This window comes from Myodes glareolus, chromosome 13, assembly GCF_982192425.1.
Source record: "Myodes glareolus chromosome 13, mMyoGla1.1, whole genome shotgun sequence".
Taxonomy (NCBI): domain Eukaryota; kingdom Metazoa; phylum Chordata; class Mammalia; order Rodentia; family Cricetidae; genus Myodes; species Myodes glareolus.
The window spans coordinates 20,299,234-20,327,174 of NC_142038.1; the positions used below are offsets into that span (position 1 = coordinate 20,299,234).

At 43.4% G+C, this 27,941-nt stretch overlaps 1 protein-coding gene across 7 annotated transcripts in view; it reads right to left on the bottom strand.

The window, feature by feature from the left end:
- The window catches only part of Ldlrad4 (low density lipoprotein receptor class A domain containing 4), a 320,979-nt gene that overhangs the window by 140,557 nt on the left and 152,481 nt on the right, over positions 1-27,941 (bottom strand). For 5 of the 7 annotated variants that reach the window (XM_087895936.1, XM_087895934.1, XM_087895935.1 and 2 more), the window contains one exon: positions 8,559-8,699. In XM_087895936.1, coding sequence (XP_087752062.1) covers positions 8,559-8,699 — 141 coding nt within the window. Of the gene's footprint in view, positions 1-8,558; positions 8,700-27,941 lie in introns of those variants that run through there. The other 2 variants (XM_085699767.2, XM_048419374.3) reach the window with 2 other exon arrangements.

Below are 27,941 nucleotides of genomic sequence, written 5' to 3' on the forward strand. Positions count from 1 at the left end.
ACCAAGCCATGCAAACAACAACCTTTTCCTCCTCTAATCGGACATGAATTTTCTAAAATACTTCACATGCTTACTCAACAAGTATTTATAGAACCACGCTCTCTACACTATATGTGCCACGTATTATGCTAGGTGAAGCTAAGACTCCACAGAAACCTTATAGGCCTGGTACTCTGAAGGGCAACAATAGTAGCAGAGGAAGAATACTTTCCCAATTTCTTGTAGGTACAGTCAATGTTCTGGGAAGAGTGTTAAGCATGCAAAATAGTAAGCATAGTTCCTGCCTTCCAAGAACTTAACATCCTTTGCACGTGTTGATAATGCCTTGACAGGGCACAAAGGGATACAGGCCTTCACATAGGATAATGTATTTCTGGTTATGGGGTAGAGTCAGAAAAGAGTGGCCCACTTGACTAAACTGATAGACATCACTAAGTCAGACAATAGAAACACAAGGGTTGGCCTAGAGGTAAGGAAGAAATAAGCAGCCAGGTACCAGATGCATAGAGTCTGTGGGTCTTGGAAAGAGTCTTTACGAGTAGTTGCAAACATCAGTCTGACTGTAGATAAGGACAAGGGATTGGCCACAATGCCATGTGGCTGTTTGGAGAAGCCTAGGCCAAAGGAGAATGTGGGACAATCAAGATTGGCAGCTGGAAAACAGAGCCTGTGATCCCAGGGAGCAGAGAGCCTTAAAAAATAAACTGAACAATCCTATCAACAGTGGAGAAAAGACTGGTCAAAAAGAAAGAAAGGAAGGGAGGAAGAGAGGGAGGGTGAAAAGGAAATAGGAAAAGCTGTCTACCGGATTTGGCGATGAACAGGTGGTTCTAGAAGAAGCAGCTGTGAGAGCTGTGGTCACAGGGAGCCATCCAGGAAGTGAGTAGCAGCTGGGAGACTTGAGACGAGCAATGAAAATGAAGAGGAATCTGGCCAGGAAACCAGAAAGATACGCAGTGGTGTTGGAAGCTTATGCAGGACAGAGGCGGGGCAGCGTCTGTAAACCGAGACTGTGCTTTCGTTTCCCGGCCACCCAGACTCAAACAATCACACAGAAACTATATTAATTACCACACTGTCTGACCAATGGCTCAGGCATATTCCTAGTTAGCTCTTACACCTTATCCCATTTCTATTATTTTATATTTTACCACAAGGCTCGTGGTTTATTACCTCACATCTTGCTTCTTGGGCAGCTACATGGCGTCTGCCTAACTCCACCATTTTTCTCCCTGCATTCAGTTTAGCTTCCTGTCTAGCTATATTGTGCCCTGCCTAGACCAAAGCAGATTCTTTACTAACCAATAGTAATAAAACATTCACAGCATACAGAGGGGCATCCCACATCAAGTGCCCACTCAGTAGGCAATCAGGGCCCATGGGAGGATCTGGACAGTTGAGTATAGGGCCTGACAGGCAGGCTCAGCAGAAAACAATGAGTTCAGAAGGAACAGGCCACAAGAAAACAGAAATCATATAAACATGAAGTTGCATGGCAATGGATGGGAAACGGGCAAGAATGCAAGGAGATCTGGGAGTTGGCTCCTGAGTGGAGTAGAAAGGGCTCCTACCGAAGCTGAATGTGCGCACCCAGCTATTTTAGCTGGTCAGTCTTTAACAATGAAAATATCATTGGTTGTAATTGAAAGACCATCAAGAAACCACTCAGATTTAAATGAATTCATCCTGTATGACATACACCTCAGGGCAACTGATCACACTGTTGATGGGAACATTTCCTTGTAGATAGATTAACAGGGGAAAGTACAGAACTAGTTTCTGGCTGTTTTGCAATCAGGAACAGCACATACAGACATAACAAGCCTGCTGATGAGAGACAGCTGACCCCTAAGAAGTACTTTTACATATGCATACCGTGTTCACAACCGAATCTCTCCACGTTGCTCAATCAATCTAGCAAAAAAAAAAAAAAAAAAAAAAAAAAAAAAAAAAAAAAAAAAAAAAAAAAAAAAACAGGAATGGCAAGGGACGGAGGAGCATATTCACTGATACCATGGAGAAAGGGGAAAAGTTGGCTTGGGAAGTCTATGAAATGAACAATTCAGACCATGAACAGTGACAACAGGAAAGGAATGGAGAGGAGGAGAAAGGGGTTTGGGAGGGGAATCTAAATTCTTAAGAGTATCCCTACACTATCACCACCATCACCACATTTTGGCTTTGGATCCTAATCCAGACAAGCTGTACACAGAACTAAAACACCGAATTTGAAAGTAAAAAGTGGGGATGAGACACAAGGAAAAGGCAGAGAGCCATCAAAAAGGGAGGCAGGGAGGTGGGGAAGCCCAAGCAGGGTGACAAGAATCAACGAATAGGGTGTGCATGAAGTGGCCATACTGAACCCCATTATTTTGAAACACCTACAGAACTAATATGAAAACAAAAACCAAACCCAGAGGCAAATAAGACAACTAGGGAACTAGGTACACAATGTATTAGGATATTACATGATATGGAGAACTATTTATAATGCTTACTGCAATAATTGTAGAAGAAACAATAGAGATCTAGCAGCTGTAAGCCCGGTCATAGTCAGATTTTCTACAGGGTTCAAAGTTCTCATGCATGAAGACACCCAAAAGCTTAGGGGGCAATAGATGCTAGTTCCTGCTTGGTGCCGAGAGTCACTGGAGACAATACTGAAGAAGCGAGAAGCTGGTTTGGGAAGGAAAGCAGTTTGCTCAGACTATGTCTTGTTTTGTTTTTACCCTAGCTGGCATGGGGGCAGAGGCAGGGGCGGGGGCGGGGGCAGGGGCAGGGGGAGGTTTCTTTCAGGAAAAAGTTTTGAAATTAAAAATGCTGGCCTAATTGGGCACTTCTATTTGGCTTCTGTCCCTTTGATTGTGAGCGTCAGTTTTATGAGGCCACCTATATGGAAGGAAGCAGCTTCCACCTCTGGTGAGGACAGGAGCCTCTGTGCTCCCCACTTTCTCTGAATAGGATCCTTTCTGGTTACCTGGAAATTCCACCCAAGCTGAAAGTGAGAAGTCGTTCCTGACGGCTGTCACTTTCCAACTCTAGGTTGCCTCCAAACATCCGTGGCACAGATCCCTCAGTAGTGACTGCTTAAGAGTGAGCATGCACAGACGTTTCCAAACTGTGTAGACTACAGCATCTAGGAGGCCAGCGGAACTCAATTCCTCACCCCTGCACCACCCCCATCAAGTTGCAGTGACTATACAGGGTACCGGGAAAACCCAACTGGACAGGAACACTGAGGTGGCACATGGCTGGTTTGCCAAGGACGCCAGTTAGCATCAGGCTCTGGGCACAGCAAATCATATACAGATGACATAGCATCACGTGCCAGCTCCTCTCTGACCCCAGCCTAGTTTCCAACTCCACCTCACATTGTGCTCAGCCATAGTAGACACACCTTATCAGATCAGGCTGCCTCATTCCTGTCCAGGACTGCACCATCTTCACTGCTATTCCTCATCCCTGCTGTTTAAAACCCCCACCAGCATCCTTCCCTAATTGTTCCGAATGCCTTCTTTGTGAAACCACAATTACTAGCACAAGGGGAATAATTCTGTCTTCACTAAACCCTGCACTGTTAGGACCAATCATCCATTGCTTCTGACGTCCATTTGTAGTTATCTTTCTACATGTTTTTCTTCCAACTCTCAGCAGTGTAACAGCAGGATCTGTTTTCCTCATTCCACCATGATGGCTAGCACAATGACCAGACAAGGCACTTAAAAACTAATCTTATTTGTATATTTAGTGTTCAGGAAGTTTCTGTCTTACCTGTTCCCACAGTCATTCAGTCCCAAAGAAATACATAGAGGTTTATATTAATTGTAAGCGGTTTGGCCTATTAGCTCAGGCTTACTATTAACTAGCTCTTACAACTTAAATTAACCCATAATTCTTGTCTGTGTTAGCCATGTGGCTTGGTACCTTTTATCAGTGCAACATTCTCATTTTGCTTCCTCTGTATTTGAGCGACAATTGCATCTCTCTCTCTTCAATCTTCCCAGAATTCTCCTTGACTGTTTGCCCCACCTATACTTCCTGCCTGGCTACTGGCCAATCAGCGTTTTATTAGACTAATACAAGTGACAAATCTTACAGTGTACAAAAGCATTATCTCACAGCACAGGAGTGCAATATTTTGAGTACAACGTAACAGCCAAAGTAAAAAGATGAGAAAAGCTGGGAGTTCGGTCCATCAACACATTCTCTCTTCCATTGAATGATGCATCTGGAAACATTATGAGATAAGCAATGCTAGTCTAGCCTTCAACATCTGTGCAAAACTCTATGGTTTCAGAGCGAAATAATCTACCCTCAGTCAATGAGAATCTGGTCAGCGTTAGGTGAGTGGAGGGACAGATGAAACCAGATTATGTCTAGGCCTAGGTTCCAAAACATTTTCTGAAGGGAAAAGGCTGTTCATATGGCTGGCTATGAGTACCAGCAGGGTTTCCTTTCTAAACTTAATTCATGCTAAACATTATCAGATGAGACATCTCACAGACATCTGAGCATACATGCCTATCTGAAGCCAGGGGAAGAGGCAAAACACTGATGTAGTTCATCTGGATATCCAGAAGGTCCACTTTGCTTCATTCTAAATATCAAATATCGTAATATTCAACATTTTCTCTACTGAAACAAAGCAGGTCAAATAAGCTGATCTTTTCAAAATAGGATAAGAACAAGGGCTACTAGGTGAGGTTTTTGTTGTTCTGGGGTGTGTGTGTGTGCACACACATCATATACACATATTTCATACACAAGGATTTAATTTTTTTCAAGTTGGGTGGGAAAGTAAAACTTATTTATGGAGCTAGCACTCTGCAAAAGGCATACTATCCATCTACTATAGAAATACACCATAGATGACCCAATAAAAAGTATGTGTCATCCACTGAAAGCTCACCAACTGCCCAAGGACACAGTACATGGAAGCTAGTAGGCGCCAGTTCTTGTTTGTTTATGTTTTCTTCAGGGACGTAACATAGGGAGAGAAAGCATACACTCATTCCATATCAAATTAACCTCTCATTTTGACTGAAGAAAGAAAAGAAGTCAAAGAACAGGCCAATAACAGCTTGGGGAGTGTTCCTTGTGGTATAAATGGGCCTCCTCCTCCTGGTATTTCAGTGGAGGCAGCGTACAGGTAGTTCTCAGCCATGCCACAGGCACCTTCAGCTGGCACAATCCCTAGGGAATCTTGCCAAGGAAATACACTGATTTCTGGGAACGCACTCATTCTGGGACACCTAGAAACATATTACATATGAAATGTGGTGACATTGAAGGCAAATCATACGAAGCTATGGTGATTCAGCTCCCCAAGGGAGGCCCAAACAAAATGTCAGGAGGAAGAGGAGGAGCAAGGGGAGGAGGGGGAGAGGAAGGAGAGATGAGAGAGAGAGAGAGAGAGAAGGGGAAGAGAGGAATGACAATGCAATTATGTAGCTCACACTTCCAAGGTCTTTCATTAAGGCCATGTGCAATTTTACATGACAGAAATTATGCCCATTTTACAGATACCAGAATCTAGACCTTAGAGGATTCAATCACTTCCTCATGCAAAAGCAACCTGCCTAACTGCTAAGTCCTAGGGCCAGGATCCTAATCCATCAGTCTAGGTTGGAACAACTGCGTATTCAGCAACAGCTTGAGTCTTGCACGTTTCTAAATAACTTACGTGGATTGTCCCTTTCCCCTGCAGTGCACACAGTAGCCATCTCTCGTACCCTAATTGTGTAGATGGTAGCGCTGGGGCACAGGGAAGAACAACTTGCTGACTGTTCCTGGGAAGCTATATTACTGGGACCCTATCCCAGCTGTTTAGCGTGAAACAAGCATACATATTCAAAGCACATCTAACCAGGCCTGGTGATAAAGACAGGTCTGTAAGCCCAGCTACTTGGGAGGTGGAAGCTACAAGACAACATGTTCAATTCCAACCTGAACCACAGAGTTAAAGGCCTGCATGGGAAGCTTGATAAGAAGACTATGTCTCAAAACCAAAGAGGACTGATAGGTATCTCAGTGGTAGAGTGCTTGTCTGGGATGTCTAAGGTCCTGGAATCAATTCCTACCATGGTACAGAAAAGAAGAAAAACGAACATTTTATAGTTTAGATGTGGGGCTCAAAAAGACTTTAAGTGTTTGTGGAAAAGGTAGACAGAGGAGCCCTCAGTGTTCTTGGTCCCCACCCAGGTCCCAATCCCCCTTTCACTCTGCCACCCTCCTCCCTGTGTGCTCTTCCCTTTGCCAGTCAACAAATGCTTCAAAGGACCCATATGCAGGAAGTGAGACAACCCACACAGCCAGACATGGTACAAACGCTACCGCACAAACTTAATCGAAGGAAAGCAGGGGACCAACGCTAAGGAAGTGCAGAGCCAGTCCTGACCCTCGAGACATGTCTTCTTAGCACATAAAGACAGAATTTGAAAACAGCCAATATAAGGAAATTCAGGGGCTAGAGAGGCGGCTTGGTGGGTCAAGGGTTTACCGCATAAGCATGAGGACCTGACGAACATCCGCATAAAAGCCAGATGTGACTGTGTACATCTGCAACCCCAGTAATGTGGTGGGGAGTAGAGAAAAGCAGAATTCGGGGGCTCACTGGCCAACCAATATAGCGAAAATGACAAGTCTGAGGTTCAGGAAAAATACATTATGTAGGACAAAAAAAAAAAATGGGTTGGAGAAGCAATTGAGGAGGACACTCAAAATCAACCTCTGACCTTCCACAAGTGCCTCCATGAATACGCATGCCCACTCACGCATGGGCAGGCTCAAACACAGCAAATAACCAGCATCTTTTAAAATTGAAATAAAGAAAGTTCAAAATAATAAAACAAACATTCTTGAGAAAATAAACACTGAGACTCCTGAATATGGCAAGCATAAGTAGCAGGCTTAAAATTCACCAGAACCTAGTTATTTTTATATTAGGACCATGCATGCTTTTCCCCTAAAGTAGGGGTAGAGGAAAATGTGGGTTTTTTGTTTTTCTTAACCCTCTCCAAGTTTACGGCAATTGCATTTTTGCAGTCTATTTTCCACACAAAATTTTAATTTTAAAAAGACTTATTTTATTTTATGTGCATTGACTGTGTTATCTGTGTGGGTGTTTGTACACTAGGTACATGCCTGTTGCCCATGGAAGTCAGAAGAGGGCATCAGAACCCCTGAAGCTGGAGTTACAGACAGCTATGAGCTGCCATGTGGGTGCTGGGAACTGAACCCGGGTCCTCTCAAGAGCAGCCAGAGCTCTTAACCATCCTTCCAGCTCCCCAGATTTAATTTTTGCCAAACATAATGCTTCAAAATGGTCTCAGGACAGGAGAGGCTGACTGTGTCTGAAATGACCCATCTCAGTAAGAGGACCCCCATGAAGAGGATTCACCTCTCAGCTTCATATCACCAGAACAAACACTTTAGAATGACCAACAAAACAGGGAAGGCTTAGCTCATCTCAGTTTTAAAATCCATGGGCAACTGGCCCCATTTGCCTCTGGGCCTGTGCCAAGGCAGCACACGATATCGGCGAACAAGCTATAGAACAAAAGTGCTCACTTCATGCCAGCAAGGAAGCCAAGAAAAAAGGGCATGCTAGTTCACATCTTGTAAGCTCGACACTTAGGGCCCTGAGGCAGGAGAACTGCTGTGAGCTTGAGGCCAGCCTGGGTTACATAGCAGAAACCTGAGGACCCAGGGTCCCATCATCCCTTTATGAAAGGCAGAGCACCCCTAAGGAGGTACCAGGCCTCTAAGGTTTTACCACCTCATTAACAGTACCATGGGTTGGAGACCAAGCCTCTAATGTCAGCTCTGGATCTGGGGGAAGCAGCTCTCCGAACACAGCAAGGACCAGCATGGCAAGCGTTCTCCCTAGGTAGGCTGATACAAAAGGATGCTCACCCTCAAACCACTTTAGTTGGTTCATGGAAAAACAGAAAATAAGAAACTATTTTTTCTAACAGAATTCAGGAGTGTTTCAAAACTGCATTCTCCCTCTTCCTTGTCATAATAATCATAAAATCCAAAACCAATGAATTTCAGATTCTGATCTCACTTTTTCAAGTTGAAGACAGTGTTCTGAGTCTCGACTCAAGAGAGTCAAACGTGTAAAGACCTGACACATGTTTTATTTCCATTTTGTATTTAATAGCAAAACATACAACCAGAACCTTTAGGAGTCTCGTGTAAATATTTCTATTTTTGTGAATAATTATGGACCTGTCTTCACTTACTTAAAATCATTTCTGAAGTCATAAATTCAAAAAGGTCTCTAAAGCTGTGTGAAGAACGCAATACCTGCTTGGAACCAACTGGGGCTTCTCAGATTGACAGCAAAGCCCAATTACAAACCACCGCACCAGCGAGCGCCTACAGAAACACATGGTGTTCTCCATCTTACACATGCCATCTTCCAACCCAGAAGGAAATCTTGGTGGAAATGCGCACATCTCTCTCCTGTAACTAGGAAACGTAACTTTCCACATCCCATCCGTTTCAAAACACCATCAGACACAATGTAACAAGGGTGAGTCAGAGGGACTTACAGTTGAAGATGCCTGGAGGCGGATGCTCGGTCACCAGAAGACAGTTCTCTTCGTCACTGTTGTCCCCACAGTCATTCTGTTGGTTACAGACCAGTGAGCCAAGATACAAGCATTTGCCGCTGGTGCAGGTGAATTTGCACTCTGAAAAAGCATGAAACAAAGCACGAGGCAGTCAGCACTTGCTGGGAACTTGAAAGTAGTCGCTGTCACCGCCCCCCACCTGCCGTGAACTGAGATTATCTAGAGAGCCCAGGAAACTGAACTCAGAAGGTCCTTCTGGGTGAGGCTGATCCTGCTTTGCAACACGCAACACTCTGACACCTGCCTATGGCACAGTGCTACCTACAAATGGGTACTTCCCCCAAGAGTCATTCTGCTTGGGGGGGGGGGGGAGGAAACCTTGACAGCCTCCCATAGCCCACATCCACATTCCAACAACAGAAGCTTGGGTTGAACTTAGGAGATCTAACTCGATTTGAGGAGGCTCAAAAATTTCACTTCCAATTTATTGTTTTATGGCAAAAAATATTCAAGTCATTCTAGGATTCATTCCTCTCATGCCAAAGTTAACAACAGCATATGTATATGTATATATTATAAAATGTAATATACACAATATATTTCATAATATAAGACAGAAAAAATCTCTCTACCTAAGAAGCATGGGTGTTGATGTAGGTGGTCTTCTGTCTATGTGTTACTTTCATTGGTCAAATAAAGAGACTGCCTTGGCTTTTGATAGGACAACAGCTTAGATAAGCGGAGTAGACAGAACAGAATGCTGGGAGAAAGAAGCAGAGTCAGGCAGACGCCATGAAGCTCTGGCCCGAGATGGACGATGGTTAAACTCATGTCGGTAAGCCACAGTCAAGTGGTGATACAGATTATTAGAAATGAGTTAATTAAGATGTGAGAGTTAGCCAATAAGAGGCTAGATATAATGGGCCACGTAGTGTTTAAATGAATACAGTTTCCATGTAATTATTTCGGGTAAAGCTAGCCGGGTGTGAAGGACCACATTGATGAATTATAAAACAGTATGGAGCCCACACCCAAATCCCTGTTGTACTGAACACAGGATCCCTTAGCAGTATAAATCCATATTTGAAAATAATAGTCACCTAAATGGGACTTTGAAATAAAATTTCCAACTTAACACATTATAAATAATTTTAAGCAATTAAGGGTAAAAGATTACATAACAAAATATAATCAGTCACATAAACAGCCATACATAGCACCTTGGCCTCTTAAGTACCCACAGAAATTAAGAGGATTCACACAGAGTAGATGGCTAATAGGAAGAAAGTCAGGAAGAATCACAGGTTCCCATGGCAACTATCACAGCGTCCTCAGCTGTCAAGGCCCAATTCCTGGCTCAGACAAGAGCAGCAGATCCAGATCAAATATCAAGTCATTTCAACTCCAACTTTCCACTAAAATAAAAGTCAAAAAAAAAAGGAGAGAGAGAAAGACTGTGTGTAGCTTCCACACACTTCCAGACTGTGTGTAGCAGTGTCTCCCAGCTCTGCTAACCCTGAGGAGGGTTGCACTCGTCGAGACCATTTGAGAGGATGACTACAATCCAAGAGACTATTACCTGCCACAAAGGACAGAAATTAAGTCAAAGAATCTTTGCGAGTCTTTGAGAGCGGCATATAATTTTCCCATTTGTTCACAATCTGAGAGGATAGAGGAAAAAAACACCCAGACCCTGTGTGTAAAATAGCAGGAGAACGGGGTCCAAGCGCATTCCACAAGCTCTTGGTTGGCTGCACCACCTAAGTTAGATGCTCTGTGTGCCGAATGTGATCAGGTTGCACGGTCCAGATGTGGCCAGAGCTAAACTATCATCCCGTATGGTGGAAAGATCAAAATCCAGATGTTTGGAATCTCACTTATGAAGCAACGATTTTTAACTTAATGGGAAAAGAGAATGTCAAGAGAAGAATTTATCTTCATTTCCACGAGGAATATCGGAGTTCAGACTAATGCCAAGTTTAAAATAAAGATTAGCCAAAAAACAAGGGTCTTAGGGTTACCGAAATGGTCAGACTCTACATGAAGAATATGCCATTGTTATAGTTTGAAAGTCTTTAAAGTTAGACAACCATGTACCTGTTCATATGGAATCTTCAAGCAGCAAGGGAATGCATCGACACGAGGTTGATTCATTCATTCCCATAACTCAATGTCTCATGCCTGCTGTGTACAGTGAGGCATGGGAACATGGGGCTTACAGTACAGACAGGGCCAGACATGGTGGTGCACACCTGCAGTCTAAGTGCTCCAGAGAGGGAGGAACTAGGATTTTGAGTCTGACGCTCGTCTGGGCTATATAATTAGAACCTGTCTCCAAAAATAAATGAAAAGGAGAGAAAAACCAGCCCCCGTAAAATAATTTACAGCATGAATTCTCCAAAGAGTCTGAAGAGTTGGAGCTGGGGAGATGGCTCAGTGGAAAGGGGTTTGCTGAGTTTGCTACAAAGTATGACCTGAGTCTGAATCCCAGCTACCACATACACAAACTGGGAACAGCAGTATGTACCTCAAATACTGCAAGGGGGAGGCATAGAGAGGAGGATTCCAGGGGCTTGCTGGTCAGACAGTGTGGCCGATCAGCAAGCTCCAGGTTCAGTGGGTCTATCTCAAATAATAAAGCTATTGTTATTGTTATTACTACTACTACTACTACTACTACTACTATATAATGCGAAAGGCTTAAGGAAGACATACAGTGTTGACCTCTGGCTCCACATACACACAGGCACATGCACACTGGTGCACGCACACGTGCACACACACATACAATACAAATAAAATAAAAGTATGAACTGATTGCTCTTCTACCTCCTCCCAGGGCACACATTTTCTTCCTTGCATCCTTAGTATCAATTGCAGTGGTTAGTCTGTAACAGGTACTCAGTGAACTGAGCAATCTGACCGGAGTCTCACGAGAACTCCTGGCACAGGACATCCTATTTGTTAGGCTGCTGGCAGAAGGCACCTCAGAGAGCAATTCAGGCCTCCCGCTGGTACCGTCACCGCCCCCACAATCCCCATTTACTCAAGTTTCCCTTGCCTCCATGTCAAGATCTGCTTTTGGGCTTTGCCTGTGATAAGCATGCCGCCCATGTAAATTATCAAAACAGCTGGATGTCTTAAGTAGACTTAACAGTGCCCTGGAAGGGCTTGTGTTGTGATATGCTTAGCTTCCTTATAAGATAATGATATCAACCCGCTAAGTTTCAAATTCACAAAATCCCAAATTTCTCAGTGACAAGTCCTTAGTCAAACATCAAACTCAAAGTCTCTCCTATGACCACCTGAATCAAAATGAAGAGAAATATCTGAATTTGTTAACTCTTCATGTGGTGCAGGAAAATACTCCAAAAATACTATAATGAAATTAAGTATTGAGCTTCAAATAGAAAAGCTGCAAAGAAATTTCAGACCCAGGTAAAGTACCTGAAGTTAACACATCTGGTGTTGATAAAGGAGGCCTTCCAACACAGTCTGAGCTCTCTTATAAAGGCCATCTCCACTACACCTTCCTACCCAAAACCTCACACATTTTCATCTTCTAACAAGTAGGGTACCTGTGATACTCCAATAAATTAAAAACCCTCACTCCAGTTGCACATTGGAATTAGTTAAACATCTTTCAAAACTATCGATACCTGGGTACCAGCCCAGGTCACTGCTCTCAATGGCTTCAGCTGGAGCCTAAACAGCGGGTGTTTCTAGAGTTTCTCTGAAGAGATTCTAATAGCAAGACTGCCCCTAAGGAACAGACAGCTCACTTACAAGAAGCCCTCTCTTTGGTTAAGAATATTTTACTAAACTATTTAGTGGTATCTTGTTAATTTATTGAAGTGTAAAGATTTCAATACACAAGTTCTCAGGTAATTCTTGGATACAGTGCCCAATTTCTCCCACTCTTTCTGTCAGTGCGATATTACAGAACTTTAGGGTCCATGTTGCTGAAATACAGGAACCAATGCTCTTGAATTCCTAAACTACATTTTCACACACCAGAATTAGGAAATGTTTTCAAAGGAGTAAAACTCAAACCAAAGAAAGAAGGCAGACAAAGTACTTTTTATTTACTGTTTTGTCTGTTCTTTCAGGACCTTGTTGAGTATTCCTACCAATTTAGAAGTTTAGAGAAACCAATGATTACTAAATATTAGAAACATTTTGATGACAAAGTCAGTGATTTCATATGTATAATGCAACGTGAAGAACTCAGAAACCAGTGTTAAAATCATTTGTGATAATCAAATAACTCCTCTTCATGAAAAGAAAAAAGAAAATTTTTCAAATAAAGAAAATAGCATTCCTTTATACCATAATTCTCCTTTGATTTCTTATAAAAATTGTCAGGGTGAAGGCTGCCAACATGGCTTAGTGGACAGAAGAGCTTGAGGCCAAGCTCGATGATCTGAGTTCAAGTCCCAGAACCCGCATGGCAGAGAGAAAGCGCGCCAACTACTACAGCTGTCTTGACCTTCAAACACCTGCCACTGCATGCATGCACACACACTGACCACAACAATAATAATGAATTAAAATGGTTATAACCAATATAGTGATAATAGATATCTCTCCAAATTTGGGGTCTTTTCTACATCTCTATACAAAGCTTTGATGGATTCTTCTCAGGGTCTTAGAATCTCTTAGAAATTCATAGTTTAACATTGATAAGGACTTAGAGACACACTGGCCCAAATCTTCACCTTAGCATCTTTGGGCTACCCAAAGTTGAAGAACAAATTTCCACAAATTGCAAGAAAACTCCTTTTATTACCCTGTCATTCTAATTATGCATAAACTAATACTAACCAGTCAGGGCAGACCATGCAGAAGAGAAAGGAAATGAACAGTTAAGAGAAGTTTTTCTACTATTTTGCCAATTTTGTGGAAACAAGGAATTTTAGACTTGACACCAGAACAGAATCAGAATATCCTAGTGTTTATGTGAATTCCAAAGTATTGCAAAAAATAGCTACAATTTAATAGCAGGACCTAAGCCCCAATAACCCAGGAATCTGAGCATTCTAAGCCCCAATGTGGAACAGTGGAGCAAACCTGCTTCGCGAGGACTAAATCTAATCCATTTGGTGCAGTCAACATCCTAGGAGTTAAAAGGCAACAAAAAGTTGTTCCTGATTTTTCTTACACTCTTTTAAAGTTTAGCTTTCACAGATGGAATCTCAATCACAAAATAAGGACCTATATACAGCATTAGCTCTCAGCTGTAAAAACCACCCTTTTTGTGAATTGGCAGCGCCGTCTATGTGAGCTATTTCTGTTAAGATTCATACAGCAACGCTGACTCATTTAGTTCACACATCTACCATTCACAAACCCGCAAACAGTGATGCTGGCTCCATCGTGCTGACACCAAAGCCTGTAACTTGCCATGGGGACCTTCTCAGTGCCCTCACGGCGTGAGGAGGACCGAACAAAGAGGTTAGGCCTCCGTGTCAGCACAGAACTAATGGTCTCTGGGCTGGCAAGATAGCTCAGTGGGTTGACGACTTTAGTTTAAGGCCTCAAATCCATGTGGTAGAAGAAAAAAACTGACTCCAGTTTTTTTTTTTTACACATACACACACACACGCTCTCTCTCAGTCTCTCTCTAAATGTAATACAAAATTTAAAATATTTAAAAAGTTCCTAAAATTAAAAATGAATAATTTTGCCATAACCAGTACATACTCACAGCTCTTACTACAGAAATCCAAATGCCTTACTGACTTTTATATAAATCTATCTGCCTTTTCTCCTACAAGGTAGAAAATTTATAATTATAATAAAAATAAAGTTTAACAAATAAGGCCATACAATGAGCAAAAGACAAACAAACCAAGAAATACAGGGGAACAGGAGGGGAATGGCCATCATAGCACAAGGCACCCCAGGACATGACCAGGAACCCTTGCTCACCCCAGGAATAAGCATTCCAATTGATTAGAAACGGGTTATTATTTCTACTTCTAGTATGTCAATGGAGCTGCCCCTCTCTTTATTAAAGGGTGCTGTCAAGAACATAGAGATGATCTTTAATACTAATGTGATCAAATAGAATCATTGTGTTATTACTTCCTAGGACAGTCCTCAGTGAGGATGGAATGAATGTTGGCACAGTTGCTATGCAGGAAGTCAAAATAGCAGCAGACCCACAGTGCTGATTTAGCTCAATTTGAAGATTAAGCTTTGAGAATCTTGAGAAGAGAGAAATTATACATCCCTAGAGCAATGCTTCTTAACAGTAAGCTCTCTGTAGCATGTAAATGGCAAGGGCAATCATACAAACTCACACACACACACACACACACACACACACACACGCACACACGCACGTGCACACACTGTGGTGGTGAAGTATTTCAATACAAAGTATGTGTGCTGAGAAACATCCTCCTATGTAGTGTCCTACAAATGTTCACCTCTCTGGCAACATGAAATAAAACACCACAGAAGTTCCTCACACCTCAGCCATGCTCCATATGGACCGCACACTCTACCAGCATACAACACAAAGGCAGAGGCACATTAGTGACCCTGTCCTCATTTAGAGATAGGTTCCAAAGGGCAAGTGGTGTGGGAGAATGGTCTATATTCTGTCAACTATATTTTAAATAAACGCTGTTTGGCCAGTAGCCAGGCAGGAAGTATAGGCGGGACAACCAGACAGGAAGTAGAGGTGGGTCTCTAGATGTTAGTTAGGGTCTCTAGATGCACAGAGATGTACCCCACATAGATAGGTAATCTTCAAACATGTCAAATGCCTACAGAATATGACATTTAATGGTTTAATAATTTAGAATTCTGTTGGCATGAGACACGACTGTTCCTGGTACCACCATTCTACTCCAGAGAGACTGATGGGCAATGAAGACACTCCATATGGTGCCTGTTTTCCTCTTGGCAAAACTGACCTATCAGGCAAACAACTGTCCTTGCCTTGACTACTGCCAATAAGCACACTGTCCAATCTGGACAAGCAGGATATGAGGAAAAGCGACTGCTAAATCTTGCCAAGACAGGATAGGACAGTCTTTTAAATTTTCCTGCTTCTGAAAATGGTCTGTAAGTTATTCTAAGCCTATAGCCAAAGTTGGTTGCCCCAACATTACAGAGAGACTTTGGGTGACTTTCAGCTGTTTCTGTCATTTCTTTCATCTTTTGGAAGTAGCTTGCTTGTACTTCCTGCTTACTTAGGCAATGTTATTTTTCTTCTTGAGTCTTTGATGAGATTAAAGACTAGATAGTCACAGTTACTAACCTCTCATATCTTAGTTAGGACATTATCAGAACAAGACTTAGACTCCTCAGGATAGGACAACTATTGGAATAATCTCTGTAATTTGACGATTGCCAATAACCTAGTCATTCCGTATGTGTTTCTTGCTGTTATTCTTGTTAGTTGTAGTTCTTGTTGGTTGTAGTTCTATTTTCCTTTCTTTCTCCTGGACAATACTTGATAATTGTTCTTGCTGTATATAACTTTTGTTTGGTTGGTTGGTTTTGTTTTTTTTTCAAGACAGGGTTTCTCTGTGTATCAGCCCTATTTGTCCTGGAACTAGCTCTGTAGACCAGGCTGGTCTCGAACTCAGAGATCTTCTTGCCTCTTCCTCCCAAGTGCTAGGATTATGGGTGTGTGCTACTACCATCCAGATTTGTATATAATTTTGTATTAAGAACCTTCTTATTTAGACGAAAAGAGAAAGTGTTATGGGAATTCATTCTGCCAATAGCTTTGGGATACCAGCCTTAATGCATATGTAGATGGACATTTCTGTCCCTCCTGGTCCCACAGCTGTTCAGTACCAAAGAAACACACAGAGGCTTATATTAATTATAAACTGTTTGGCCTATTAGCTCAGGATTATTATTAACTAGCTCTAACAAATTAAATTAACCCATAATTCTTATCTATGTTTAGTCACATGACTTGGTACCTTTTCTCAGTGCAACAGTTTCATCTGCACCTGGGTGGCAACTGCAGACTGAACCTTTTCTTTTCCCAGAATTCTCCTAGTCTGGTTGTCCCACCTATACTTCTTGCCTAGCCAATTAACATTTTATTAAACCAATACAAGTGACAAATTTTTACAGGGTACAAGAGCATTATCCCACAGCTTCTTGTCTGCAGAAGAGATCTCTCTCTTTTTTAAAATATTTATTTATTTATTACGTATACAATATTCTGTCTGTGTATATGCCTACAGGCCAGAAGAGGGCACCAGAACTCATTACAGATGGTTGTGAGCCACCATGTGGTTGCTGGGAATCGAACTCAGGACCTTTGAAAGAGCAGGTTATGCTATTAACTGCTGACCCATCTCTCCAGCCCCAGAAGAGATCTCTTAAAAGGAGATAGACAGAGGCCACATATTCTCTTTGGGTTGTGAAGACCAGATTAGAGGGCATGAAGCATGCGGCCAGTTCCCAGCTCCCTTGGTCCCAGCTCCATGAGACTGTTTTCCCCAGAGTACTCTTTTAAGATAAATAGATGATAGGTGGATAGAGAGAGAGAGAGAGAGAGAGAGAGAGAGAGAGAGAGAGAGATCTTTGTGGTTCTCGCTGCAGACTTCCACCAACCATCATCAGTTTTTACACCACTAAAAGTATGCTAGGATTCTCAGCACAGCACATGACACGTCCCACATTTAAAACTCACAAATGAATAAAATTGTTTCTGTGGCTTTTCTGCAGGTGACAGTGAGGAGGTGCCCTTACTGACTGGAGCAGCACACGGTCCCAAAAGTAAAAAGGTAATTACGAGTCATCTGCTCTATGATTTAGGAAACAAAAAAGTACACCGGCATCTACAGAGCATATAGGACAAGTGATTTAAAAGTATGTGGCTTTTGTGAGCTGTAACCATCTCAGAGCTGGCTTTACAGTCTCTTGTGATATCCATGGTCTTATAATTAGGAAAAAGTGAAAATAACATTTTGGGTATTTTTGGAGAATCACTGAGATTTTTTTTTTAATTTCTAACTTCCTTCAGACAGTAATTTGGGACTGGCTAGATGGTTCTGTGGGTAAATGTGTCTGGAGTCAAGACCAATGACCTGTGCTTGAGTCCCTGGACCCCCACGGTGGAAGGAGCGAACCAACTCTAATTATTTGTCCTCTGATTTCATACCATGTATACCATGGTATGAAAATACTCATCATCCTCATCCTCATCCTCATCCTCATCAACATCATCCTCATCATCATCCTCATCCTCATCTATGCCCCGGCAATGCTTAGGTATACATGAGCAGTCCGTTCATGGTGGTTCTCCAGTTGTTCCTATCCTGAGCAGTACTAGACGCTCATGTTATTGTCATACCCAAGGTTCCACAGTCGTCCAGCACACTGTCTATCCAGCAGCTTTTGAGTCTCCCTCTTTGCCTTATCCCGTGCACTCCCCCAAGCAGTGCCGTCTTCAGGTATCTGCCGTCATTCATCCTCATAACATGGCCAAAGTATCTCAGGCACTGTTGCCATATCCTGCAATTTACTTCCTTTTGTGGATGGAGGTGTTTCTTAATGTCACCGCTGTGCAGCCTGTCTCTTCGTGTGGCACCTAGGATCCTCCTGAGATATGCCATCTCAAACACGTTCAGCTGCTGTTTGAAGAGTGTTTCATGGTCCAGGTTTCAGTGTTGTAAAGAAGGCAGTTCAAGCTGCCTAAAATACCCACATACAGACAAATAAATAATATAATTTATATGATTTTTCTGAAGATAACTGTGTACAAAGCAGTAATGAAGTGTGTTATTGATTATAGCATCGTCCAAGCAGAAACCCTAGTCCATCTCATGGCACTCCTACAGGAGAAATGCTCATCCCAGGGGTAGAACAGTACTTACTGCACGGATCCTACAGGGCTGAGTCGAACCTGGAAGGAGCTGAGGCCATGAGGCCAGGGAGACCGGGAGCCTTTCAGAGTCCCCATTTTGCTTTTACTCTGCCCATGACAAGAGGCATTAAAAAATGTTGAGTTCAAAGATGGTTACAAAGTAACACTTAATAATATCCCCTTCAGTGTACAGCACGGTACACACTGGTATGTGCACACATTTAATATTCCCGTCAGTGTACAGCACGGTACACACTGGTATGTGCACACATTTAACAGAAAGTGCAGATCTCCAGATCTGTGCAAAGGGAAAAAAAAACCACATAGCCAGCACTATGCTCAATATACAGAAAAATCAGTGTGGGGATCCCAGATTCCCCTCATTTGCATTCTTACATGTGGGGAAACAGACCTCCTGGGGGAGGGGCAGGCAACCACTGCGTGAGGAATCTTGAACGCCTTACTGGGGACCATTAACAGCTTCAATCCATGGGTTATAAATAAACACAGTTGAATGTAATGAGAGCTTGGAGCATTCATCACCCATCCACAGAGATTAACCTTGCCAAACCCTCTCCGGTGGTTGCTCCGAGAAGAAAGAGTACATCATGAACTACAACGAGAGCTTGGAGCTGTCCACTGATGTGTCCTTTTTGTGTATGCATTTGAGGTGCGTGAGACATGAGGACCACACCCAAGTAGTAGAATCAATATGGAGATGTGCAGGTATTTACAGAAGAAATCTGGGTTCCTAAGTCAAGTCCATACAGTGTATGACATTGATTTTCTGGCCAGCAATGACGAGTCAGATACACATGCATTCAGCGCTGACTGGGTAAGGAGGACATTCCAGACTCTAAAGGGGATGTGGACCAAATGCTCTCCTGACACTCGGGAACCTGGCTTTCCTCCAGCTCTCATTCTAAAGAGCGTATCCTCAAGTAAGACTCTTACTCTCCACATTCCTATGAGGAAAACGGGGCTTCTGGAGTAAGCCAGAAGTCTAGTGTTGGAATAAGAAATGCCTGCCATAGCCCCATGTTGGTGCCGTTTGGGGAGGTCACAGAATCAAGGACATAGAGCCTTGCTGGGGGGCGTATGTCACTGGGGCAGGTAGTTGAGAGTGTACAGCCTCACTCTACTTGTACTACACTCGCTCTGCTTCCCAGAAGCAGGTGAGATGTGAGCGCTCAGCTCCCTGCTCCTGCCTCCGCCACTATATGGCATCACCCTCCTCTAGGTTGCCTTTGGGTTATGATATTTTATCATATTTTATCACAGTCACAGAAAAGCGACTGATCCAAGCAGTCTCTAATGTTCCCCTGAGCATCCTAGGTCGTGTACTTGGAGGGCCTCAGGGTTCCCAGCAGAGGTGGAATATGGTCAGAGAGGGACATGAGTTAGATTTTACTATGAGGTTTTACCTGAAATAGGTGTTTCCACCAAACAGTCTGAAAGCCGTGTATTGAATGATTGACTTCTGGCATGCATCACCACACCTAAACAGTCTGTCCAGGCCACTAATGCCCTTCGCATTAACCCCAGTATGTCACCTAACAGGTCACAGCTGGTCCAGACCATCCTACTGCAGTGATGACTTCTGCCTACTTTATCGACCTCAGCTCTTACCCCCCAACCTCTGAACTGTGGAGGGCAGGGTCCTTGACTCTTCTGGACACTTCTGCCTCTCGTAGTTTCCAACAATTGATTGTCTCCAACCCCTACACGCATATAGGACGTCTACACTGGTCCTAGATTCCGTATCCTCCCATTGGCCCATTCAACAGCTTCATGCAGAAAAGACATTCAGTTTGCCATCTCCAAAGCCAAATAACACATTATCCCACCCATATTTTGCCCCATTATGAACCTTCTTTACCACAGAAACCCCACCCTAGATGATGGGGTCATTGGAGGGATCTTTAACTGTCTTTCCTTTACACTCCAAACCGCTAAAGCAGTGTTGATTCTACCTCCCAAATACATCTGGAAACGAGGCTTGTTCCAGGCACCCTTGACTAAACTGCATCTCACTTTGGCTTATTGATCCTCTCATCTACAAAGCTAATTTCAATGGTCTCCATACAAGTACCCCACCTTCTCCAGTACCCTCCCACAGTCTAAACATGACACAGAAGCCAGAACAATGGGACCAAAATGAAAACCAAGTCAGGTCTTGTCTTCAACTTTCCAGGGACTTTCATGTTCCTCAAAGTGAAACTCTAGCGGCTCATGCATTCCCCCCACTTTGACCTGTTTTGTTTTGTTTTTTTTATCAGCTCCCTAGTCCCTTTCTTTCTTCTCTCCTCTTCTCCCTTTGTGTGAGGGTACCAACCTGCACACTGGTCCTAGAACACAGGCCTGCCTGCACTTGCTTTCCCTCTGCCTGGGGCACACCTTTCCAACAAACTGTTTACTATGTCCTGACACACGTCCACCGTGAACACAACCCAGACTCTTGCCCTGATCGCCCTCTTTCCCTGTCATTTTTCTCCATCGCTTGCTCTTCTCCCTAACTTCACAGCTAAACATATGCATGATGTTCTGTCTGTGTGTCTGTCCACCCAGTCTCTGCCTTGCCATTAGAACAGAAACAACATGAGGGCAGGGTTTTTTGTTTGCTTGGTTGTACTGATAAAGTCCCAGAATCTAGAACACAGTTTGGCATACACAATAAACATCCAATAAATGGCTATTAAACCAGGGTCAAGGTAAGACCTACAGAAAGGCTCTCACATTAACTACTGATGTCCCTTTGAGAGGAGAAATTTTTTTTTAGCTGAGCAAATATCTTCACTAAGAAAATACATATTATACATGAAAGACAGGAAAAAGGTGGGGGTGCAGACAAAAGAAGGAAATAACCCAAAAAAAAATAGCAAATCACAAAAGATTCTTAAGGTAAATAGCCAAATATCTTTTTTTAACTGTATTCTTTATTTACAGAATCATTTCCTCTCTAGCCCACAATGTCATAAATATTTAGTCTTTTCCCATCTGTCCCTTCCCAGTTAACCTGGCTTAATTCCTAAATCCCAATGTTCCCTCTCAGTGCAGCATGCATGTGTCACACAGAGAAAGCCCATTGTCTGGCTAAAGTGCTGGACTATTTGTTCAGGAAACAGCCTGCAGCTCCTTTCCTGGCAGCTTCTAGCACCCCAAGAAATGGGTGTTGATACTGAAATTCTCCACCTGTCTCATTTCCTATTTCAATAGAAACAATCTGACTGATCCCCTGGGAGCAGACAGACTCGGAGCCAGGGAGGGAGATGGCTCTCACCAGTCCATGGGCTCCTGTAGCTCCTGTAGCTGCACTTGACTTCAGTTTGGAATAACAATTCCCGTGGGGTTTTTTGTTTGTTTGGTTGGTTGGTTTTTTGAGTCTCCCATGGAGCCTGCTGAATGTCCTCCATCTGTCACCCACCCTTTATAAAATGTCCTCTCTTGAAAATCACTACCTTCTGAGACAGATTCAAAGCTGGCTGCCCTCAACATGTCAGGGTGCCCACTACAAAAATGCCAGAACATCCTGTGACCAACCCACACTGGTTGAAGTATAAGACGGCAGGCACCTCACACTTCTCAAATGAATACACTTGAGTGGCCTGCTGAGAGAAGAAATGCTAGTTGTCTCAAAGCAAGGCAAGTGCACTGAACGGGCTGTTTCTTCATCTCTAGATGGAGATTTCTGTGAGCATAGAGAGTGGTCTCTGGTGTCTGGAAGTCACCAGTGAGCGCAAAGCCATAACCAGAATGCTCTATGGCATATCACACTTCAGGAGAAAGACAGCGGGAAATGTCACCCTTTTTAGTGAGAGCAGACGGTGGAGTCCCCAGTGATCCAAACCAACCCTGATGGTGGGCAGGGTCTATGTTTCTTAGGGGTAACTAATGCTGTGATGGAACCAAAAGCAACTTGGGGGATGGGGAGTGTTTCTTTGGCTTACATATCCTGAATCCATCCATTGAGGAAAAGCAAGGCAGGAACTCAAACTGGGCAGGAACCCAGAGGCAGGAACTGGTTCAGAGGCCATGGAGGAGTGCTGCTTACTGGCTTGCCCATTCTGCTTTCTTACAGAACCCAGGACCACCAGCCCGGGGTGATACCACCCATACTGGGTTGAGCCATCCTACATTAATCACTAAGAAAATTTTCTAAATGTATGCCTATAGTCCAATCTTATAAGGCAATTTATTATTTGAGATTCTCTTCTCTCAGATGACTACAGAGTGTGTCAAGTTGACATAAAACTAACAAGAACAGCATAGACCCTCTTATCTTATAGTTGCTTTTATCCCTAGATACAACTTTATTGGGATAAATTGTTTCCTACTGACAGCATACTGCAGGCTAGAATCTCAAGACTCACAAAACCAAAGATATATGTCCCGAACACGCCCTTTTTCAAACACAAGCCAATTAAGGACTGCCTAAGTCACTCTGTCTATTTCTCCAATGATCAAAAAGTTTCAGATAGCCTTAAAAGACTTCAAGACAATTTGATTATTAATCAGAACACTGACAAAATTACTACCTTCTAAAGTTAACAGCCAATAGTTTTCTGCTCAACTCTTACCCAGGGCAAATCCTTTAGGAGCCTGATGCTCTGTGAACTGACAGCCACCAGGACCTCTGAAACCTGTTACTCTGGGTCATGTCTTCCCACATTTCCCCCACTGGATCCCTGGACTCCTTAGTCAGGGCTTCATGGAATCTTGTCTTCCAATCACAGGCCAATCAACCCAAACCTTCACCTGCCTTTCCCTTCTACCCTCTACGCCAAACTCTGTTCAACCTCAAATAGAACCAAAATGCCTCATTCCAGGGACTGGTTGCAGTGTGCCAGCCATGCCCAGGGCAGTTGGATTGGAAGATCAATAGCATGAATGATTCGATGTTGGATACACTCATGAAAAACTCATTTGATCTCTCCAGCACAAATATTCACTAATGTTAATCTTCGCTAATGTTAATCTTCTTCTGTCTTGCTTTGTCCTTATGAAGATAGAAAAGCAACAGATCATATCTGTCCCCCTCCATGTCTTAGGCAGAGTCTTGTGTATCTCAGGTTGGTTTTGAGTGCCCTTTGTTGCCGAGGATGAGCTCGATTCTCCCGCCTCTACTCCCCAACGTCCCTAATCCCAGTGCTGGGATTAAAGCATGTGTCGCTGCTCCCAGTTTGTCTTATCTTTCTTAAATTGCCGCTCACACCTTCGAATATGGTTCTGTGGTTCCTCTTCAGTGTTCTCATCTCAGACTTCACTGAAGGAAGTAAATACATGAACCGACAGAGTACTGATAGTCCACCATGGCTCTAGAAGACTTTCTTGATACTACTCTTGGGACTAGATTTATAAAATGCAGTGTAAGTGGTACAAACAAGGCAAATGTGTCATGGAATCAGGGTTCCACAATTCATGCTTTAGCCTTCCTTTATATTCAACTTTATATAATAAACTTCCTCTTTTTCAAATCTATTTTATTATTTTTAAATGTGGTTATAAGCTGCCTGGCATATGGGTGCTAGCAACTTAACCACTCAGCCCTCCCTCTAGGCCCAAAACCTCCTCTTTTATTTTGAGGCAGAGTCTCTGTAGCCTAAGTAGCTTGGAACTCATTGCATAGACCACACTGCCCTTAATTTGCGGCTATTTTCCTGACTCCAGTTCGCAGGCCCTGAGATTGAAGGACTGATCCCCAGGCAGTGCTTTCAATTTTCAAGAGTAGCCTCTTTCCATTCCCAATCCCCAGACCATGTTCCTTGTTTCCACCTTCCCTGTAGCCCTTACCACCCTGCACTCAATCACGAGTCAGCAGCTCTCTGCTCGCTAGAGTGTATGTTCTGCAAGCAGGGAACTCCACATCCCAGCTAGTGCTGCTTTCCCAGCACCGCCACCATTGTCCAAGACTAAATATTGTTGCTGTCTGTTCCCATGACACCCTACTGCATCCCCCCCAATGCAATTTTCATCGTCATGTTCTCATCATCTGTCTGTCTGTCTAGCTCACTGGTAAAGCTCCTGAGCCCAGAACATTGCTCATAAGTTTTGCATCACATGCCTGGCAAAGAAGGTTACTAATTGGTTGACCTTAAATCAAAAGGCACTAGAGAAGAGAGAAATCCATGGACTTTGGGGGTAAGCTTTGTGCGTTTTGCCTGTCCTTATTACCTATGCTTTCAGCATGGGTGTCCATACAGATGCTGGCACTAAAAGAAGGGGTGTGCTCTGAGGAAGAAGGTACAGTTGAGGAGCAGCGGTGGGAAACACCTGGTTTGTGGTGGAAAATCAAGGTGAGAACCACGCAAGCGCAAGAGGAGGCCACAGTGGAAAAAAAACAGACCAGAAAAAGTCCAGAGATCTACAACCCAGCTTACTGGAGACTGCTGAGAGCAGGGTGGCAGGAAATCGCTCCTCCACCTCGCCCCACGCCAAATTGTGAACCAGACAAGGTCTCCAGAAGCAAACTCGACAAAAACAAAACTTGAGCATTGAGATTTGGAAGCATACACTCTGGGGTGTATCTCCTGTGCCTCCCTATCGCCCAGCTTGGGAGAAAACAGGGTACCATTGCTGAGAGATGCCCTGTTGCCAAACCTGCTCCCCTCTTTTTGCTTGTTAATTAATATCATCCTTAAGTTTCAAAGGCTTTAAACTACCTTTACCATGACAGAACCCTGCCACCTCTCTTTCAAAGCCTTTGTAGGGATGTGACTGAGGTCAATAAGTACCTTTCGCTTCATTTTAACTTGTCTTGATTCTGGCGCTTCTGCCTGTTTACCTCCTCAGACAGCAGGAGAGAGTGACCATCAGCCATGTGTGGGTTATGTGCAAGAAAGTGTTCTGCGGCCAAGACACACAAGCGAGGGTGCCCTGTCCCCTTACTACAGCCTTGGGCATTGAAATGTACACATGAACGGCACAATAACGCAGCAGACCAGAGAGAAGGCTCTGGGAGGGGAGGGGGACTCCTGAAGAGCTGATCTCCACTTTGGAACCCGGCAAGGGAGACACAAGGACCAGCAGCCCTCTCTCTCAGGTCACCTTAGAGTCAACAGCAAAGGGTAACCTGACAGGCAGGGGGAAGTAGAGGCATCCCAGTGAAGAAGAAATGCTGGCTGATTATCTTTCTTTCATTCTATGCATTTCATATTTTAATTCTTTTGTTTTAGTGTTTAACAGACGCTGGGGGCTGTCCCTCTGGCTTAGTTAGCGCCTGTTCCCTGGTCTTCTCTGTGTTCTTTCTCATCCAACTCATACTCTCGTCCCTCCTCTCTCTTCCCCCCAGTTTTTACTTTTTAATTACTTCAGCCCTTAACTTTAAAGAGCTTCGAACTGCATTTCTCAGAACAGCGCTCTGCCTCTCTTCTTGCCAAGCCTTTGCAGGGATGCGACTCCATTTTATTGAAGTATTGCTCACTTCATTTTACTGTGGACTGATCAAATCGCTGATCCCCTCACTTCTGCCTGCTCACCTCCTTGAACAGCACCTCGAAGCCCAAGCGTAGACTATGTGCATAAAAGACTAATAGAAAATAAAACAAATATGCACAGGAGAGAGGGGAAACAACGGAGGTCTCCCCCATCCCAAACCCATGTATGGGGTGCAGGAGTATCCCCATCTGCACCTGCCACCAGTGTCATGTCACCAAGGTTGAGCTGGTAGAAGCTACAGCGCAGTTTCAGGCAACAGATTAAAATAGACATTTGGACCTGTTCTATGTGTTTAGGCAATTGTGCCTAACACACTAAAGCGCCCTTCCCATTAAAGGCTGGTGCATATACTGAGAAAAAAAAAGTAGGGAAAATAGATATGCACCCAGGTCAGTCACAAAGTAGGGTTTTCAAGCTTCGTGGCTATGCTTTAGGGAACGCATCTAGGAGTGTCTATGTGCAAACAACCACCAAGACCCCACATTCAGCCTAAGAGGGAGAATATTTCTCTGGCTCTTGGGAATCAAGGGACTATACCAGCCACAGTCTCTGCTCTCTTCCTAATGATGTCAGGTCTTCCCCACTGAGCCTAGGCCCAAACAATGGAAGCCCCGCATGACTGTACAGTATAATGAGTTTAACAGTAATATACTGCTTTTGAAAATAAAGATACCATTTAGTATAATCAAAGTTACAAATAAACCACATTTTATCATCAAAAATAACATGTTTGGTTAGTAAAGAGATAATAAGATAAAAATAAATTATGGGCTAGAGAGAGAGTGCTATGGTTAAGAGCACTGGCCGCTCTTCCAGAGGACCCAGGTTCAATTCCCAGCACCCACAGGGCAGTTCACAATCATCTCTAATTCCAGTTCCAGGGGCTCCAATGGCTTCTTCTGGCCTCTATGAACCCTGCACACACATGGCACACAGACATACATGCAGGCAAAACACCCATATACATAAGATAAAAATAAAGCTTAAAATTTTGAAGAAATTGTATGTATATGTGCATACACATATGCACGTGCACACTCACACACACATACACACACGAAAGTTGTCATTGATTCAGTAAAATTTAAGATGTATGCAGGTAATTTCTGAAGCAGAGCAAATTTTAACAATAGTTGAAAGAGAATTTCTCCACCAGTTAGGGACTTAGGTATTCAGTCTACAAAGGGTACCAAGGTATGTGTCAGCTCTTCTGTTGGAATAAACTGCTTGCCTTGTTGCCTAAGGCTCTGTATCTAAAACTGTTTCAAAATGTTCATGTGTCATAACGCCAGTACAAGTGGAGATGTGCCTCCCTCCTGCCGAGGCAGGGCATGTCTGTCTCCAGTGCCCATGTACCTGCAGGCCTGTCTCTCTGTTGCCGCAGAAGTTTTTCCTACACGAGCTGGGTCATGTGCATAACTGCATTTCTTATTTCCCGGCATCAGCAGAGGGCTGCTCAATTCTACAGATAGCAATTAAGGAAACAATGGGGTGGGTGAGGCTCTCAGAATAACACCTGAAGGAAAAGCAAGGAAGGCTGAGGTGAAAGGCAGCCAGTGACACTTTCTATATGAAAGGCAGACATTCTTCTGCTCAGAAACTGGTGAGCTAGAGAAAGAAACTCAGAGAAACCTCAGGATTCTGCTAGGTTAGGACGAGGCCAAGACTGGGTAGGAGAAACGCTTGGGTTTTCTCACACGGTCTCTCAGGGTTTCCACTGCTGTGAGAAAACACAGCAAACCAAAACCAAACTTGGAGAGAACTCTCCAACTTGGAGAGAAAAGGGTTCCACAGTTTAAACTATGATTCCAACCACAGAATAGATAATAGCCCAGTTGTCTCTCTAAGCTATATATTATAAATATGAAGAGAGACAGTATGAGGACATGAGGTATATAACACCTAGAATGTACTCTGGCCAAAGAAGGCCTCAGAGAAGACCTTATTCGCCTCATTGTTTGTCATTGGTGATCATATTTTATTTTCTCTGATTATTATAATTTAGTTCCTATAAATCTTACCCTTATTGCTTAACTTAAGGTGGGGGTCCAAGAAGCAATAACAGTTCTGTAAAAGGCAAC